At 37.7% G+C, this 15,712-nt stretch overlaps 1 protein-coding gene and 1 pseudogene across 2 annotated transcripts in view; both read right to left on the bottom strand.

Annotated features, from left to right (window-relative positions):
* Positions 1-6,055: 6,055 nt before the first annotated feature.
* Positions 6,056-9,210, bottom strand: LOC111056897 (annotated as a pseudogene).
* A 518-nt stretch (positions 9,211-9,728) lies between these two features.
* The window catches only part of LOC111056994 (ataxin-3), a 28,135-nt gene continuing 22,151 nt past the window's right edge, over positions 9,729-15,712 (bottom strand). For both annotated transcript variants that reach the window (XM_039430728.1, XM_039430727.1), the window contains exons 4-5: positions 12,960-13,114; positions 9,729-9,964 (exon numbers count right to left, since the gene is read on the bottom strand). In XM_039430728.1, coding sequence (XP_039286662.1) covers positions 9,753-9,964; positions 12,960-13,114 — 367 coding nt within the window. In that variant the 3' untranslated portion in view covers positions 9,729-9,752. The remainder of the gene's footprint in view (positions 9,965-12,959; positions 13,115-15,712) is intronic.

The following is a 15,712-nucleotide window of genomic DNA, read 5'->3' on the forward strand; positions in this document are numbered from 1 at the left end:
TCAAACGATTTTGGAAATTTCCATTATATTTGTTCTCCCTTGAGTTGCTATCGTCGCGATGCTCAAAACGGAGTGTCATTCTAGGGCGCTCATGTGGACGTGTTTCGTAGAACTGGTCGGCATATCGGTTTGTGTTGGAATTGTATTGATTTTGCACATATGATCGATCTGATCGGTGGTTAGGTACTGCCATATAACAGGGCCTCTATATTTGTCGACAGGATGGAATTTACAATAAGTGTCAGTGAGTGAATCTTTAAGTGACAGTGATAGAAGTTTCAAAAAACCATGGATACTCTACAGGTATGACATATAAGACTCCTTAGTAATTATTTGTATTTCAATTTTCAAGATCTTAGTTTCTTAGTAGACTCGTTAATTACCGAATGTATCTTCAAATTGATATTATCTTCCACTAAAACAAATAATGTTTTCTACAACAATTAAAAAGCTTTTATCAAACTAGCTTATTACCGGTCATAGCCAATGCCGTTTTGGTGGCTTCCCTTTGATCTACCTTGTTTACCAGAGGATAAAAAATTTGGTGAAATAGGGCCCATAAAAACAACGCAAACAATGATAATACTACTTGCTTGTTGCTTATGGGATCACAAATAATTTCCCTTCGCCTATCATACATTCATGACAAAACTCATTCACTATATTGACTTGTTCTCCAAATATCAGCGACATTCATTAAATCAGTATTGATGTACATGTTCAAGAATAAAATATATTTCAATTCAGAGTCCAATCATCATTACATGACAAGACATTCCCGCTTTCATCACTCGGGTCTTCAACGAAACACCCGTTCAGCCTGTGATAGGAATATATCATACCTATGCCACACTATTATGAATAACATTCCTCAAGAAATAAGTCAGCCGGGCGCATGTAGTTTCTCAAAATATAAATCAATAATTACAAATTGGATAAAAACGCTGAATGAAGATCAATGTGAACGGCTACTTCAATCTATTTATCAATAGGATATTGGTTACTTCTAATGTTTGGATATTCTCTTTGTCCCAATCAATATATCTTTTTGCCTAGCGGTTCACCTTGTGATGACCAACTGTGGTGTCTGTGGTGTGTGTGTGTGTGTGTTGTGTGTGTGTGTGTATGTGGTGTGTGTGTTGTGTGTGTGTGTGTGTGTGTATGTGGTGTGTGTGTGTGTTGTGTGTGTGTGTGTGTTGTGTGTGTGTGTGTGTGTGTGTGTGTGTGTGTGTGTGTGTGTGTGTGCGATTATGAAATTGAAAAAACTTATTTCTCTTAAGTTCAATCAGGAAAAAAATGTATACTTTAATCACACAGTACTGGACTCATTGACCCACGAACAGGCCAAAAAGGTCTATGTGGGCTCTTATATTTCATTAAATAGAGTGAATCCACTTGGGATAGGTGCAATAAGATAAGTTATACCACAGTAATATATGCTAAAACATTGTTGAACTGGATTAAACTAGGAATATTATTATCATAAATATAATATAGATATATATGATAGGGAATAGGATAAGGTATTAATAGTATTATTTGTATTACATATCTCAAGTTGTGTATTTGCTCTGTTGAAATATTATTGTAAATTGTGTAAATTTTGCTGAAATAAATTCAATTCAATTCAATACAGTCTTGATTTATTATTCAATAATATAATTCTAGAAGCTCTGTTCACCGTTATGATCTGTACGCACCTTAATACGTTCAATTAGGGCCTTCGAGGCCCGAGACTACCTCTAGATTTTAATAATCTGTTTCGATTCGCGGCTTGATTGAGACTGAACTTTTCCACACAAATTATGTTGCCCTTCGTCCAACGAGACGACGGTCCACGTGGAGACAGAGCACAATTCCGTGGGAAAGGAGAATGTAAGTTTGAATTATTCCCAAATATTCGTGTATTTTCCATCGCTAATGAAAATACAGTTTCATGAGAATACTTCAACCCTGCATAAAATTTGAGTCTTCCCGGACGCAAGTTAGCTAAATCGTAATGTGATAAAATTATTTTTCAACAGGAAAATGAATTTCTCACGACAAAAATTCACACAGATAATTCAACTACAAGATTACTAAAGTCTCATCATTGTTAAAGTCCTAATTCTACTCTTTATAAATGAACCCAATCAATAAATTCATTTCAATATCATCACCATTACAGTGCAATACCTTTCCAAGTGATTTTTATGTGAATCTATTCAATTAAATTCAAATTCCATTTATTCAAACTCATAATATTACAATCAGAATCAATAAGAAAGACAAAAACACACAGCTCAGTGTGATAAAAAATAATTAATGAAGATTAATAAAATAAATACTGGTATTTATAAATAAATTTGTGAATTGGAATAAAAAATACTACTTGCTGGAAGTATACAATACTCCACGTTTGCAAGCAGGAATGAATATCACTTTAATTAATTTTAAATGCATGAATAAATGGAGAGAAAAAGAAGAGAGAAAGAAAAGACTAGCAACCATTCACTCTCACATTCACTCACCTTGCACACTTTCCAATAACAGATCATCTTACTAATGCTATTGAATCTGTTTCTACATTACCTGTCTACAGAGTGATTCATAATTATGGTAAAATAATTAAATACGTGATAGTAGAGGTAAAAATAAGAAAAAAATTTCTTATAAACATATATCCATAAACGCTTCATTAGCGAGCTATAGAAAGATTTCGACCAGAATTCAGTTCCTCTGGTGAAATTCACCGATGCTAAATTGTTTGGGGACTGGTTTTTGAAAAACTTATGCTGGATTCATATGGAAAAATATCTTAAATAATCTGAATAAAACTAGTCTGGAAGCTGTAGTGTGAGTAGTTTTTGAGAAAAAAGTTGAAATATGCAAAAAATCTAAGTAGAAAAACACAGACTTCTACGTTTGATGCCCAATAACTTTCTTTAATGACCAGTAAACAAATAATTTTTCGCAATAAGAATTGTAGAGAATTTAATTCTGGAAAGAATCATGTTAGCTGTGTAAACTAAATTTAAATAAAAGTTGAATAAAATGTATTCTTATGTAGTACATACACAACAAAAATTTGCTGTTTTATGAGGAGAGAAGTAATAACTCATAGGTTGTAGCTGATTGCAATAAAACATGGATTTTAATAACAGCTGTTCCAAAACAGCCGATTTATTTTGTTTTGAATAAGAAAATATTTAAAAGAAATTATTATGAGCTGGAAATTATTTTCAGAAATATTTTAGCTCACTGTTGAACAAAACAACAAACTGTAAGTTAGGCCTACTGTAACCACGCTGTGTTTTCTGTTTAATCTATTAACCAGTTATTTGTAACCATTTCACTTTGCTTTTGTGTTGAGTGTTAACTTTTTAAAAAATGGCATGTAATTTTAGACATTATTCATACTCCGAATTAGCTGACATGCATATAATGTATGGATTGGGACACTACTGTAATAGTACTGAAGCAAGACGTTTGTATCAAGAGAACTTTCCAAACCGAGTATGTCCAAGTTCAAGGCTTTTTGCCACTATTCATCAACGTTTGTCTGAAACTGGTTCTATGATATCCAAAGAGCACATTTATGCAGGCAGACCCCGATCTACTATGACTGTTGAGTCAGAAGAACAAGTTCTTAATGGAATTTATGAACATCCAGAGAAGAGCACAAGAGAATTGTCAGTGCAGATAATGTCAATCAATCTATTATTTGGAAGATACTAAAAGAGCTCAATTACACCACCTCCAGAAAATTCCATACCACCTCCAGAAAGTTCATACTCTATTGCCACGAGACTGTATTCCCCGTGCTGGTATCTGCCGATGGTTTTTAGTAAAACTTGTTAACCCAAACTTTTAACAACCGTTTTATTTACCGACGAGGCACACTTAACAAGAACAGCTATCGTTAACATCCACTACCTACATATTTGGGCAGATGAGAATCCTCATGCCATCAATCCTAATCGTCCACAACATCAGTTTCCAGTAAAAATTTGGGCAGGTATCATAGGAGATCATCTACTTTTGTTCGAGCTTCCTCCCAGGCTTAATGGCATAATCTACTTAAACTTTTTGAGAGAGGAGCTATTTATCTTACTTGAAGATGTACCTCTTCAGTTGCGTCAGAACATTTGGTTTATGCATGATGGAGCTCCAGCACACTCCAGTGTTGCTGTTCGTGAACACCTGAATCACAGCTTTCCAAATCAATGGATAGGCCGAGGTGGACCAGTACCATGGCCAGCTAGGTCACCAGACTTAGATCCTCTGGATTTTTATCTTTTGGGACATTTGAAAACCTTAGTATACAATACTCCGATTGATACAGTTAAAGAACTCCGATTAAGGATTTCGAACGGAATAGAAATGATAAAGCAGACTCCTGGGATATTTGAACGGGTCCGACAATCCATGAGAAAACGTCTGAACATATGCATTTGGAACAACAGAGGTCACTTTGAACATCATCTTTAGTCTTTTGGTATAAGTTTGATGTCATTTATATAATATGTTACTTTCATATAAAAATAAGACTTTTCATAAAAAAACCGAATATTTTATTTGCAATCAGCTACAATTTATGAGTTATTAGTTCTCTCCTCATAAAACAGCAAATTTTTGTGGTGTAATGTACTACATAAGAATACATTTTATTCAACTTTTATTTAAATTTAGTTATACAGCTTACATAATTCTTTTCAGAATTAAATTCTCTACAATTTTTATTGCGAAAAATTATTTGTTTACTGGTCATTAAAGAAAGTTATTGGGCATCAAACAAGGAAGTCTGTGTTTTTCTACTTAGATTTTTTGCATATTTCAACTTTTTTCTCAAAAACTACTCACACTACAGCTTCCAGACTAGTTTTATTCAATTTTTCAGATATTTTTCCATATGAATTCAGCATAAGTTTTTCAAAAACTAGTCTCCAAACAATCCAGCATCGGTGTATTTCACCAGAAGAACTGAATTCCGGGCGAAAACTTTCACTCTGTATAGCTCGCTAATGAAGCGTTTATGGATATATGTTTATAAGAACTTTTTTTCTTATTTTTACCTCTACTATCACGTATTAAATTATTTTCCATAACTAAGAATCACCCTGTATAGATTAATATTGGGGGGACTGAGCTTTGCTCTAGAGTACAAAATCATAGAAAACTTATAACGAAAGAGGAAATTATAATATATTAATAGTTTATATTTAGAATGATATAGGTACATTGTTTCTACAATATTTGTAAATATACTATGTGCTATGTACTGTTTATATTAATTTAGCTCGGTCGCCCGATATAGGGCTCTTCCAATTTGAATAGAGATCAATTTCTTGCCATATAATATTTCACGTGAGATCAGCGGATTGAATGCAATATTTCAACAGCTGAGGCATAATTTTGTCTCACTCACACGCACTCGCTCACTCAATTCCATTATTGAGACCTAGTGCAATCGAATTTTTATATCATAAACCTACTTTGTGAGAATCGTTAAAGCCGTTATTGAGATCTGGTGACATACAAACATAGAAACAGAAATTTCTTGCTCGATATTATAAGAATATCGGGGCACCGAGCTTTGCTCCGGAGTACAAAAGCATAGAAACATAAAAGCATAATTTATTTATCGATAAACAGAACACAATTCTTTGAAATGATTGGGGAAGGACTAACAGGCACAGCCAAAAACTGTTTCTTCCCGGAATTTTGATTTATACACTATAAATAGTCCAAAAAGTAGGTTATGTTCTATACACTTGAATTCAAGTCCAAACATTTGAAAACAGGAAAGTTAGAATTTAGATGGTTTACAGACCAAATTCAATTACAAAATAGCACTCACTAATCACTTGAAACTGTGCTACAATATTTATTGATATAAATAAAAAAATAATGGATCTTGAATAAAATAATATCATTGGTCATGTCAACAAATCAGATCTTTTGATCAAGTCGATTAAAATTTCTAGATAATGTGAGATAAGCTGATTGATTGCAATAGTTCAACAGCTAAATTGTATCAACCTGTTAAGGTTTTGGTTTGGTAGGTTGGTAGTGTCTAGACTCGAAGTGTGTCGTCGAGCAGGGCTGCCAACTCTCGCAAATGCTGCATTTTGCTGCCGGTGGCTGGAGACGCCGCGGTCGGTCTGCCGCAGTATGTGACATGGCGTGATCCGTTGAGAGCGGTGTGGAACCTGGGCTGCACATAGCTCCAAGTTCCCTGGTTCTTGTGCTCCTCCTGCAACCAGACCAGCTCAGCGTTCGGTATTTTGCACATTCCTCCTTCACCAAATCGCATGGGAACGGAGAAATCTGTTCGACACGAGAGAAAGCAACGCTGTCAGCCAGCTTCCTTTCCTCCCTAGCTTTTTTGAGGTCGTAGTAGTACACCTTTGCAGAGCAGAACACCAGTCGCTTCACTGACGATGGACTCTGGCTGGCCGGCCCAGAATCTGGAATCACCCTCTGGAATTCGGTGGCCTCGATCATCTCGTCGAAACTGGACTTGGCTTCGGGTGACGCAGCAGCGACTTGGGCGTCATGAGGATGAGCGGCTTGCGGAAGGGGAGCACGATCTGCCGGCACAAGATGTGGAAGTAGTTGGCGGGTGTCGAGCAGTTGGCGACGATCCAGTTGATGTCATGCAGTTGGCGCACGGCAACTCCTCGCTCTCGGGCGGGAAATAGTCGGGGTCGTCAGCTGACATCTGCAGGAAGCGTTCGAGATGGGCGGACGAGTGTTTCAGGGCCCATGCCTTCCAAGCCATGCAGCTGCAGCATGACGAGCCCTGATTGGCGCACCCACTTGGCCTGGCCCGACAAGATGAATTGGTCGATGATGCACTGCGCCGTGTTGTTAAAGTCGCCGAACTGCGCCTTCCAGCACACCAGTGCATTTGGGTTTGTCATCGAGAAGCCCCGTTCGAAGCCGAGCACACCAAACTCGGAGAGCGTGCTGTTGCAGATGGTGTAGGGCGCCTGGTCGGGGCAGAGGTTGGCAAGGATGCGGTAGGTGGCCTTGTCGACCTTCTGGTGGTGCAGCACGTGGTGGCGATGGCTGAACGTGCCTCGCTCCACATCCTGGCCGCTGAGGCGCACGTGGATGCCCTCCTTCAGTAGTGAGCCGAACGCCATCGCCTCGTCCAACGCCCAGTCCACCGACCGCTGCTCCACCATCTGCATGCGCGCCTTCAAGATACGCTCGATACCTTTGTGAATGACAAACTCAGCGGCGTTGGGTGGAGGGGAGGAGAAGCGCTTGCCGATGTGGACGAGGGTGTCCTCCTTGACTCCGGTGAGCGATACCTTGAGGGGGTCCTTGCCTTCGAAGAAGCCCGACCATGGCGAGTCCAGCCAATCCTTGTACTTGATGTGGGCCTCCTTGCGCGCATTGCTGTAAGCTTCCTCGCAGATTCTGTCATATTTGTCTCGTATGTCCTTCACTTCGTCAGTGGTGACGACGCCTTCCTTGATCAGCTGTTCAGAGTACTTCTCCATCCCGGGTGGTGTCTTCTTGATGATGCTGTACATTAGCGGCTGCATGAACATCGGCTCGTCTATTTCGTTGTGTCCGTAGCTCATCAGATCGAAAACACAGTCCTTGTGGAATGTGTTGCGCCATTCGGCGGCTACTAGCACACGTGCATCACTGCCTCGTGGTCAACTGAGTTCACGTGGAAGATGGGTACGTTCACTACTCTAGCAACATCCGCGCAGTAGGGTGAGGAACGCGAGTGTTGGGGATCGGTGGTGAATCCGATCTGGTTGTTGACGACAATGTGGATGGTGCCGTGGGTGGTGTAGTCGGGCAGGTCGAACAAGTGGAATGTCTCGAACACAACGCCCTGGCCGCAGAACGCCGCGTCTCCGTGCAGCAGGATCGACATCACCTTTTTGCCTTCACCATATCAACGGTACTGTTCGCCATTCTCAACTGTCTTGGCACAAGTCTTGCCCTGGACGATGGGGTCGACGGCCTCCAAGTGAACGGATTGGCCACAACGGCCAGGTGAATGTTCTTGTTTGTCACTCGGTTCAGTCTTTCAATGTAGGTTCCCAAGTGGTATTTTACGTCACCGGAGCAATCATCGGCAGCTTCGAGAGCAGCGAACTGAGTGAATATCTGCTCGAGAGGCTTGCGACAGACATTGGCGAGCACGTTAAGCCGGCCTCGGTGAGGCATGCCCATCACCACCAACTCCACGCCCAGCTCCGTCGACTTGTCGATCACCTGCTTCATCGCCAGAATCAGGATCTCACACCTCTCCAGGCCGAAATGCTTCTCGCTCGACCACTTATGAGCCAGGAACGCCTCAAACCCAGTAGCACGGGTGAGACAAGCCAGCAGCAGTCTCTTTTCGTTCTTGTCCATCTCCATGATTCCAGGCGTCTCCAGCTTATGACAGATCCAGTTGCACTGTTCCAGCGAGTTGATGAACATGAACTACACTCCAATATGGCGGCAGTAGGTGTTATCAAGGCGTCTCAGAATTTCTCGCAGTGTCAGGCTTTTCTCCTTGCCGCCAATGAATGTTGTCGAGGGCAGCTTGAACGTTCTGTCCATGTCTGCTTCATGCTCCATCATGCTGGCCACCTTATATTGCAGTTACTGAGAATATGTTGTGCTTCCTTTCATTTTGCTGAACGAGTAATGACTGTAGAGGAGTTCAAGAGGATGTCAGTCGTCCAGGTCGGCGCTTTTGATGCCCAGAGGATCCAACTTGGCTATATGATGGCCTCTTATCTGATAGGATCGGATGATAGCCTGGACGGCCAGATGATCGTCGATGATCTTCTTGTTGACAGGTCCACCAGAGAGCGCCGGCGAGGCCCCACCCATGAAGGGCACGAGGCTGGACACAGGCACCTGGTTCCGTCCCAACTAGGCCAGGTTGGGTGGTGCCTGGTACGCCACTCCAGGTGGGGCACCCGCCGAACTGCTACGGAAGAACGAGTCTCATGACGCATGCACACTCTTGGGATCGGCGAGCCAAGCGTTGTACATCTCCTCGACGTAGGCAGACGAGCTGCCGTTGATTAAGGGCTCGGTTGCGACGGGGGCATTGTAGTGGCGGGAGGCGAGCAGCGACGACAGGGGGCCGGCGCCCGACCTCTGCAGCCAGGCCGCGAATCGCTCGGGGCCCACCGCTGACGGCAAAAACGGCACCAAGTTGTTGATCACACTTCGGGCCCGGTACATTCTGGTGATTGCTTAATGCCTTTAATACCTTCTGATTCATCCATTACCCACATTTGTGGGATCAATGGCATCATAGAGTTCGATTTCAATATACACAATAACATAACTATTCAGATGGCAGATAAAGCAGTGGCGACTTTTTGAAAGAAGTTCAGATCATCACTTATAAATTCATTTACAACATACAAACATCGTACAAACAAGTTGAACATAATTCACTCCCACACACGCACTCGCATCTTCCGTTATCGACAGATGACGAAATTAGCAGCTGTTTTTCCAAGGATAAATTATTATTATCCTTTTCATGTCCTTCAGCAAGTTTTCCCAAGGATGAGACCAAGTGCAATGGAATTTTTATATCATTACCCTACTATGTTCCAAATTTCGTGAAAATCGTTAGAGCCGTTTTCGAGATCCGTTGGGCATAAATAAATACCCAAATGAATAAATATATAAATAAATACAGAAATTGCTGGCTTAATATAATAGGATAGTGATAGGATAATCATCTAATTAGGCTTGACATAATTTTGTGTGATGCATTAGGCTTTCTATTACCTTTCTAGGCTGAGCTGCATCGCCCGTTCATCACAGAGACTGATCCTGAGTGCCGCCGCCAGCTCGGGGTCTTGCTCAGCCTCGACGGCAGCCCCTGGGCCTCGGCCCCCCAGGCGATGACCCTGCCCTGCCACTGCTGGCATCAGCCGCAGCATCTCGTCAGCCGTGCACGCCGGCAGATCACCCAACACCACAAATATCGAGTAGCCTACAATCACAAACATCCAAATTTATTGTAGTTTTTTTAAAATAAAGTGTGCTTCAAGATTTTTATATTTTTTATTAATTTAAAAAGTAGCCCATGTGAATGAAGTGTTTTCAAGTTATATTTTATATAACTATATTACTGTAGGATCTTATATTTCAAAATAAAGCTGCGTTTACACCGGAGTTAATAACACAAGTTTTTAACATTTTTGTTATCAACTGATGTTAATTACAAAACTTAATAACATCATGTTGAGTTGCGATTACACCGGAGTTGATAACATGAGTTATTAATAAAAAGTTGTCAACTTGACTGATTTGACAAAAAATTCTCTTGAAATTCTCTTTCAACAGAAAATTTCTTGATATTAACAAGATTTATGTTATCCATCGAGAGTCGGTAACTTTTGTTAATAACAGGTTACTATCTTCCCCGCAACCCCCTCGCCCAGCACCCCTACCCTAATAACTACAGCTGCAGACAAAACACGTGACAAAGTTATATTAACTTTTGTTGATAACAAAACTAGCAGCCAAAAAAAATGTTAGGCTATTAACTTATGTTGAAAACTTTTGTTTTAAACTCTGGTGTAAACGCATTATAATGTATTTACATTAGATCAGATAAAGATCATTATTTTAATGATCACACACACATGTTTCAATTCAAATTTGAAGACAATTTTTTTGATTTTTATTCCGGCTGTTATATCATATGAATACTCTCGTTAAATGAAATCATATAGAAGTCAATTATATTGATAACAAGATCTTGTTAATAACAAGGAATTTTCTGTTAGAAACATGAGTTATTAACTTTTGTCAAGAGAAATTTTTGACGATTCAGTCAAGTTAATAACTTTTCGTTAATAACTCGTGTCAACGCCGCTTAAGACTCCTAATTCACTTCATAAGCTTCCGTTTATTTTCGTTTGGTATTCTTTGTCTAATCTGATCAACTACAATTAACTCTTTCAGGCTTTTGTAGTAGTCATTCACTTGTAATCCTTCTATCCATTCATTAAAAAAGTTTTTGAGTTCAAAAGCAAAATCTCTACACGTAGAACTCTCTTTTCTATAAAAAGCAAATTATTGTCGGAATTGCTCCGAACTAAGTTTAAACTGTTTGAGCAATAAACTTTTTATATGATCATGGCCTTTTGCATGTGTATCAGGCTCTCTTGTAATGATATTCACTATTTCTAGTGGCAAGAGTGCCATTAGATTCGTGACCCAATTCTCTTTGGTTAAATTGTTTCTATTAATTTGTCTTTCGAATAAGGTCAAATAGATGCTTATATCATTATCCATGTTAAATCGTGTCATAAGTTTCAAAAAAGCATTATTTCTACTTACCGGGATGTCCGCATTATTCCTTCCTGCTTCTAGCTCTATTTATTCAATTCCAATTGCTGCTCAAGTTGCAAAGTAAATATTCCCTCTTCTCGTCTTTTTGTTCTCGTCTCTCTTCTCATTCCTTTTCCTCTCGTTCTCGTTCCTTTTCCTCATCATTTTCTCTATCTGTCTTTACTCTCTCCGACAGTTCTCTTTACTCTCTCCAACTCTTCGTAGTAGCCTTCTGATACTGTAATTAATCTACTTATTTGTACTACTCTCGGATTAATACGTAGATCAATATTCAACTCTTCTGCTATTTTCAGCAAGTCATACTTCTTCGACCTAAATGTGACATTTTCCACACAAAACTCCAGATCTTTCCGGCGATAAATTCCTTTTATCCCATTCAATTCAATCTCGGACACGAGCCCCAAAATGTAGGATCTTAATTCACTTCATAAGCTTCCGTTTATTATCGTTGATAATATTATTATTTGAGCCCATTTTAATGACTGAATGTTTACTTTAGCCAGATTTGTTATTTCAACGAATACTATTTTAAACTCATGATAATGAAATCAAGTATGTTATTGAATTAGAGTTCAACCAAACTGGATAATAGCTTTCAAAATAAATTATTTCCTACATTACTGTGTTGCATATCCATACTTTTTCACTTTTGAAATAAAACTTGAATTTTAAAAACACTTATAAAGTGAAAATGCACTTACTATTAGTAATAACTTACTATTATTAAGTAGATCGTTTCGATCAGACTCAGTCTGATACAATAGTGGTGAAACTCAGTCTGATGATGACCTACACCACGTCGAAACGATCGTGACTACTAATAGTAGGTGCATTTTCACTTTATAAGTGTTTTTAAAATTCAAGTTTCAAATATATTATATAACTTATATTGTAGGTAACTTTTTTGTACAAATCAAATCAAAGTGGATCTCAAAATTTAGTAACAAAGTTGTATCATCCAGTTGTTAAAGTACGAACCAGTGCTTCAAAAATATATCAGGGGTGCAAGGATAACATACATTAATTATTAATGTTTCAAATGTCTCATTTTGATATATCAACAGAGAAATTCAGTGTGCAGAAGTTTAAAAACCTCCTAAGCGAATTTAAGATGGATTACTTGAATATTTGGACTACACGTGAGAATGCTTATCTAGATAATGGCATCACCACAGTCGATCGGAACGTTGATGTATCATAAAATTTTACAGAATTTAACTTTACTTTCGGCTATTGCCTCTATGTGCATTTTTTCGCAAATTCACACTATGATGACAGTCTCATTTTCTCAACTGATTCCATCATAATTCATTCTACTTTTCTAAGTGCGAATGACGGAGTGTTATAGGCCCGTTGAACGCTCACTGCTGCAGCGTTTTGCACAGTATAAATTTACTCAAAAAAAATATGTTTTAAATTAACAATTATTATGATTCTCTTGCAAATAACGTCGTCGATTTCTGGTTGATACTTTTTTAAACCTGACACTTCTTCATTGCTTTACGTAGCAGCTGAGTGCGTTCCACTTAAGCACCGCTGAGCAGCACACTTTTTAAACATTTCTAATAAATTGATTCAAGAGATAATAAGCTCGAAAGAATAGTAGAAAACAATTTTTGATTGCTTACCTTCCTGCTGTTGTTGGGCTAGGAATAATGACAGATATGTGTCAGAAATAAGTTCGGGTCCTTTGAGCAAAGAATTGAGGTTGAACCATTGATGACCCAACTTTCTTATCGTGAACCAATGGTCTCTGTAGTTGCATATGTAAGCGTTCATTTCTCTAAAAAATGGAAATTTTATTTTAATGCAAAGACGTTTTATTGACTAATTTATTGGGTATATTGCAGTACATGAAGACGAATTTGTATGTTATCTTATTAATTGAATTGAATTGAATTGAATTAATTTATTGCCAAAAATCACATACAAATATTTGTACAATACAATCACTAAAGTATGCAATATACAATCACTAAAGTATGCAATATACAATCACCTAAAAATATACATTTATTGTAACTTGCACAACAATAATTATCAATGTAATCAATGTAATATTCGGCACTGCCAACATAAGAGTCCTTGTGTGTTGGCAGTGAGTTGCGGTTAAATTATTCTGCTTCAATTCAGGTCAAGTAAGAAGCGATATAAAAATTAAAATAAAAAGAGCTAAAGAAAGTATTACAGCAATATACAAAAGTCTCAAAGGCTCAGAAAAAAAAATTAAAAACTTAAGAATAGTACATACTATATGACAAAGTAGAATCCAATTAACCACTGTGACGTCTTGAGGCCATCATGAAGTGAATATTTCACACAGGGAATACATAAAAATATACGATAAAAAAAAGATGATGAGGGAACATTTACAATACCTGGTTCGAGAACGTGAAAATGAAAAAACCATTGCTCAACTAAAAGTTATTTTTGGTCATTTTTAGTAAATTGAATAACTTTTACAAATATTGATATTTGCATATATTTTTTTTGTTTTATTCAATCAACAATATTATGAAGAATTTATCCTCTAAATCTCATGGATTTATCTCTTACCGAAATTAAAATGTTCTGTCACAAAAAGTTAAACTTTAGGCGCTCATATCTAAAAAAGTGATGAAAAAACTTTTTCATTTTGATAGCTTGATGATATATAAATAGAACAACTTTGCAAAATATCACCAGTAGAAAGTTTATTTTTAGCCTTTGCACAGCCTTAAATACGTGTGAAATACTGTGCATTATTGCAACATTTTTTCCTTTTGGTAGATGATGCATGCACAACAACAAACCAACAATCAATAGGTTTGAATATTATATTATGAAAAATTATATATTGTATACAGAAAAATATTTATAAAAATCAAAATTTATTTATCATAAGTTTCTATTGTGGCTTCGTGATTGAGAATTGTTAGTCGTTTTCGAGATCCGGTGACATCCATACATATAAACATAAATTGCTCGCTTAATATTACAGGATAAGCCGCTCTATTTGAAAATTGCTATGAGTTGAAACATGTTATGCACCAATAAAATATGAAAAAATACTGTACTGAATAGAATTATTGTTATTGTATTAACGTTTTATTCAAACTACTGATAATTTAAATTGACGAAGCAGTAAAAAATACTGTTTTCTTTCTTCCTTCAAGTAAAACTAGACTAATGATTGTTGTGTCAATCACTGTTACCTCCAGTTTTATTGAGCTCAGTGTGTACTTGCTACATGTAACCTGCCAGCTCTACATTCCCTGTCTAAACGGGCCTTTACATTCCAGCAATGCTGACTATAGAAATAATGGCGTCGTATTTATGAGGAACTAGCAGGGTACCCGTACTTCGATACGGGAATTAAAAGTTATATCATTTTTGGGAGATATTTACAATCCAAATTCAATCAAAATCGTTTTAACCATTTTAGAGATCAATCGTACAAACAGAAACTTCTTGTTTAATAGAACAGAATAAATTTAATAGTCTCGTCACTAGAATCATGGACGTTTGCATCCGGGAAGGTGCCCTCCATAGATAAAAATTTCAACATTTCAAGTTGAGCCTTAGTGCTAACCTAATTAAGTGACAGAACTCAAATCATGTTTAGCAATCATCCTCAACTTATTGCCAAACTGACAAAATTATAATTTAATTAATTCAGTTGCCAATTTTAACCCCACCGCAACTGTTTCGATAAGACACTCTCTCTCTCGATCATAGCTCTATTAACATTATGGTATGAACATTATAACCCAGTCACGAGGCAGTGAAAAAGGACCGTTTGAGGAATTAATTCCGAACACGCTAAATTTTTCGTGCAATGATTATAGAGTATTCTGTTCCAAATTATTCAAGACCAAGTAAAATTGTTTATCATAATGGGTTTCTGGAATAAGCAGCTTTGAATATAGAAATTAGCCATGAAAATAGGTTCAAGTACAGTCAAGGACAAATTTCCCATTTTTGACCTAATTTTTCTTATGATAGGTAATTTCGAACCGTCAGGAGAAGCCAAGAATGAGTTGTAGAATGAGGAGATCCGAAAAGTCAAAAGTTATTAGTGTTTGAAATTTTGATCCTTGAGGTGTCCTTTATGCGTGTAACAGGTGAGTATGAGAACATGATCACATAGACCTTTATTATTGTGCGAATTCTCAATAGGAGGATAATGAAGTTAATGATGGGGGTTGATGCTAAAAATCGGGAGTTTTTCAAATTACAAAGAACATTGTTATCTAGTGTACTTGGAAATCTATCTGAGATAGAACGATCTACCTAGTCACAGATTGTAGAGCACAAAATTACGTCCAGATGGATTAAGAATCATTCAAATTTTAATATTTGAAATCGGAAGATACAGTTGATTAAAAAAAAATCTGTTTTT

The sequence above is a fragment of the Nilaparvata lugens genome, chromosome 6 (genome assembly GCF_014356525.2).
Source record: "Nilaparvata lugens isolate BPH chromosome 6, ASM1435652v1, whole genome shotgun sequence".
NCBI classification, from domain to species: Eukaryota; Metazoa; Arthropoda; class Insecta; order Hemiptera; family Delphacidae; genus Nilaparvata; species Nilaparvata lugens.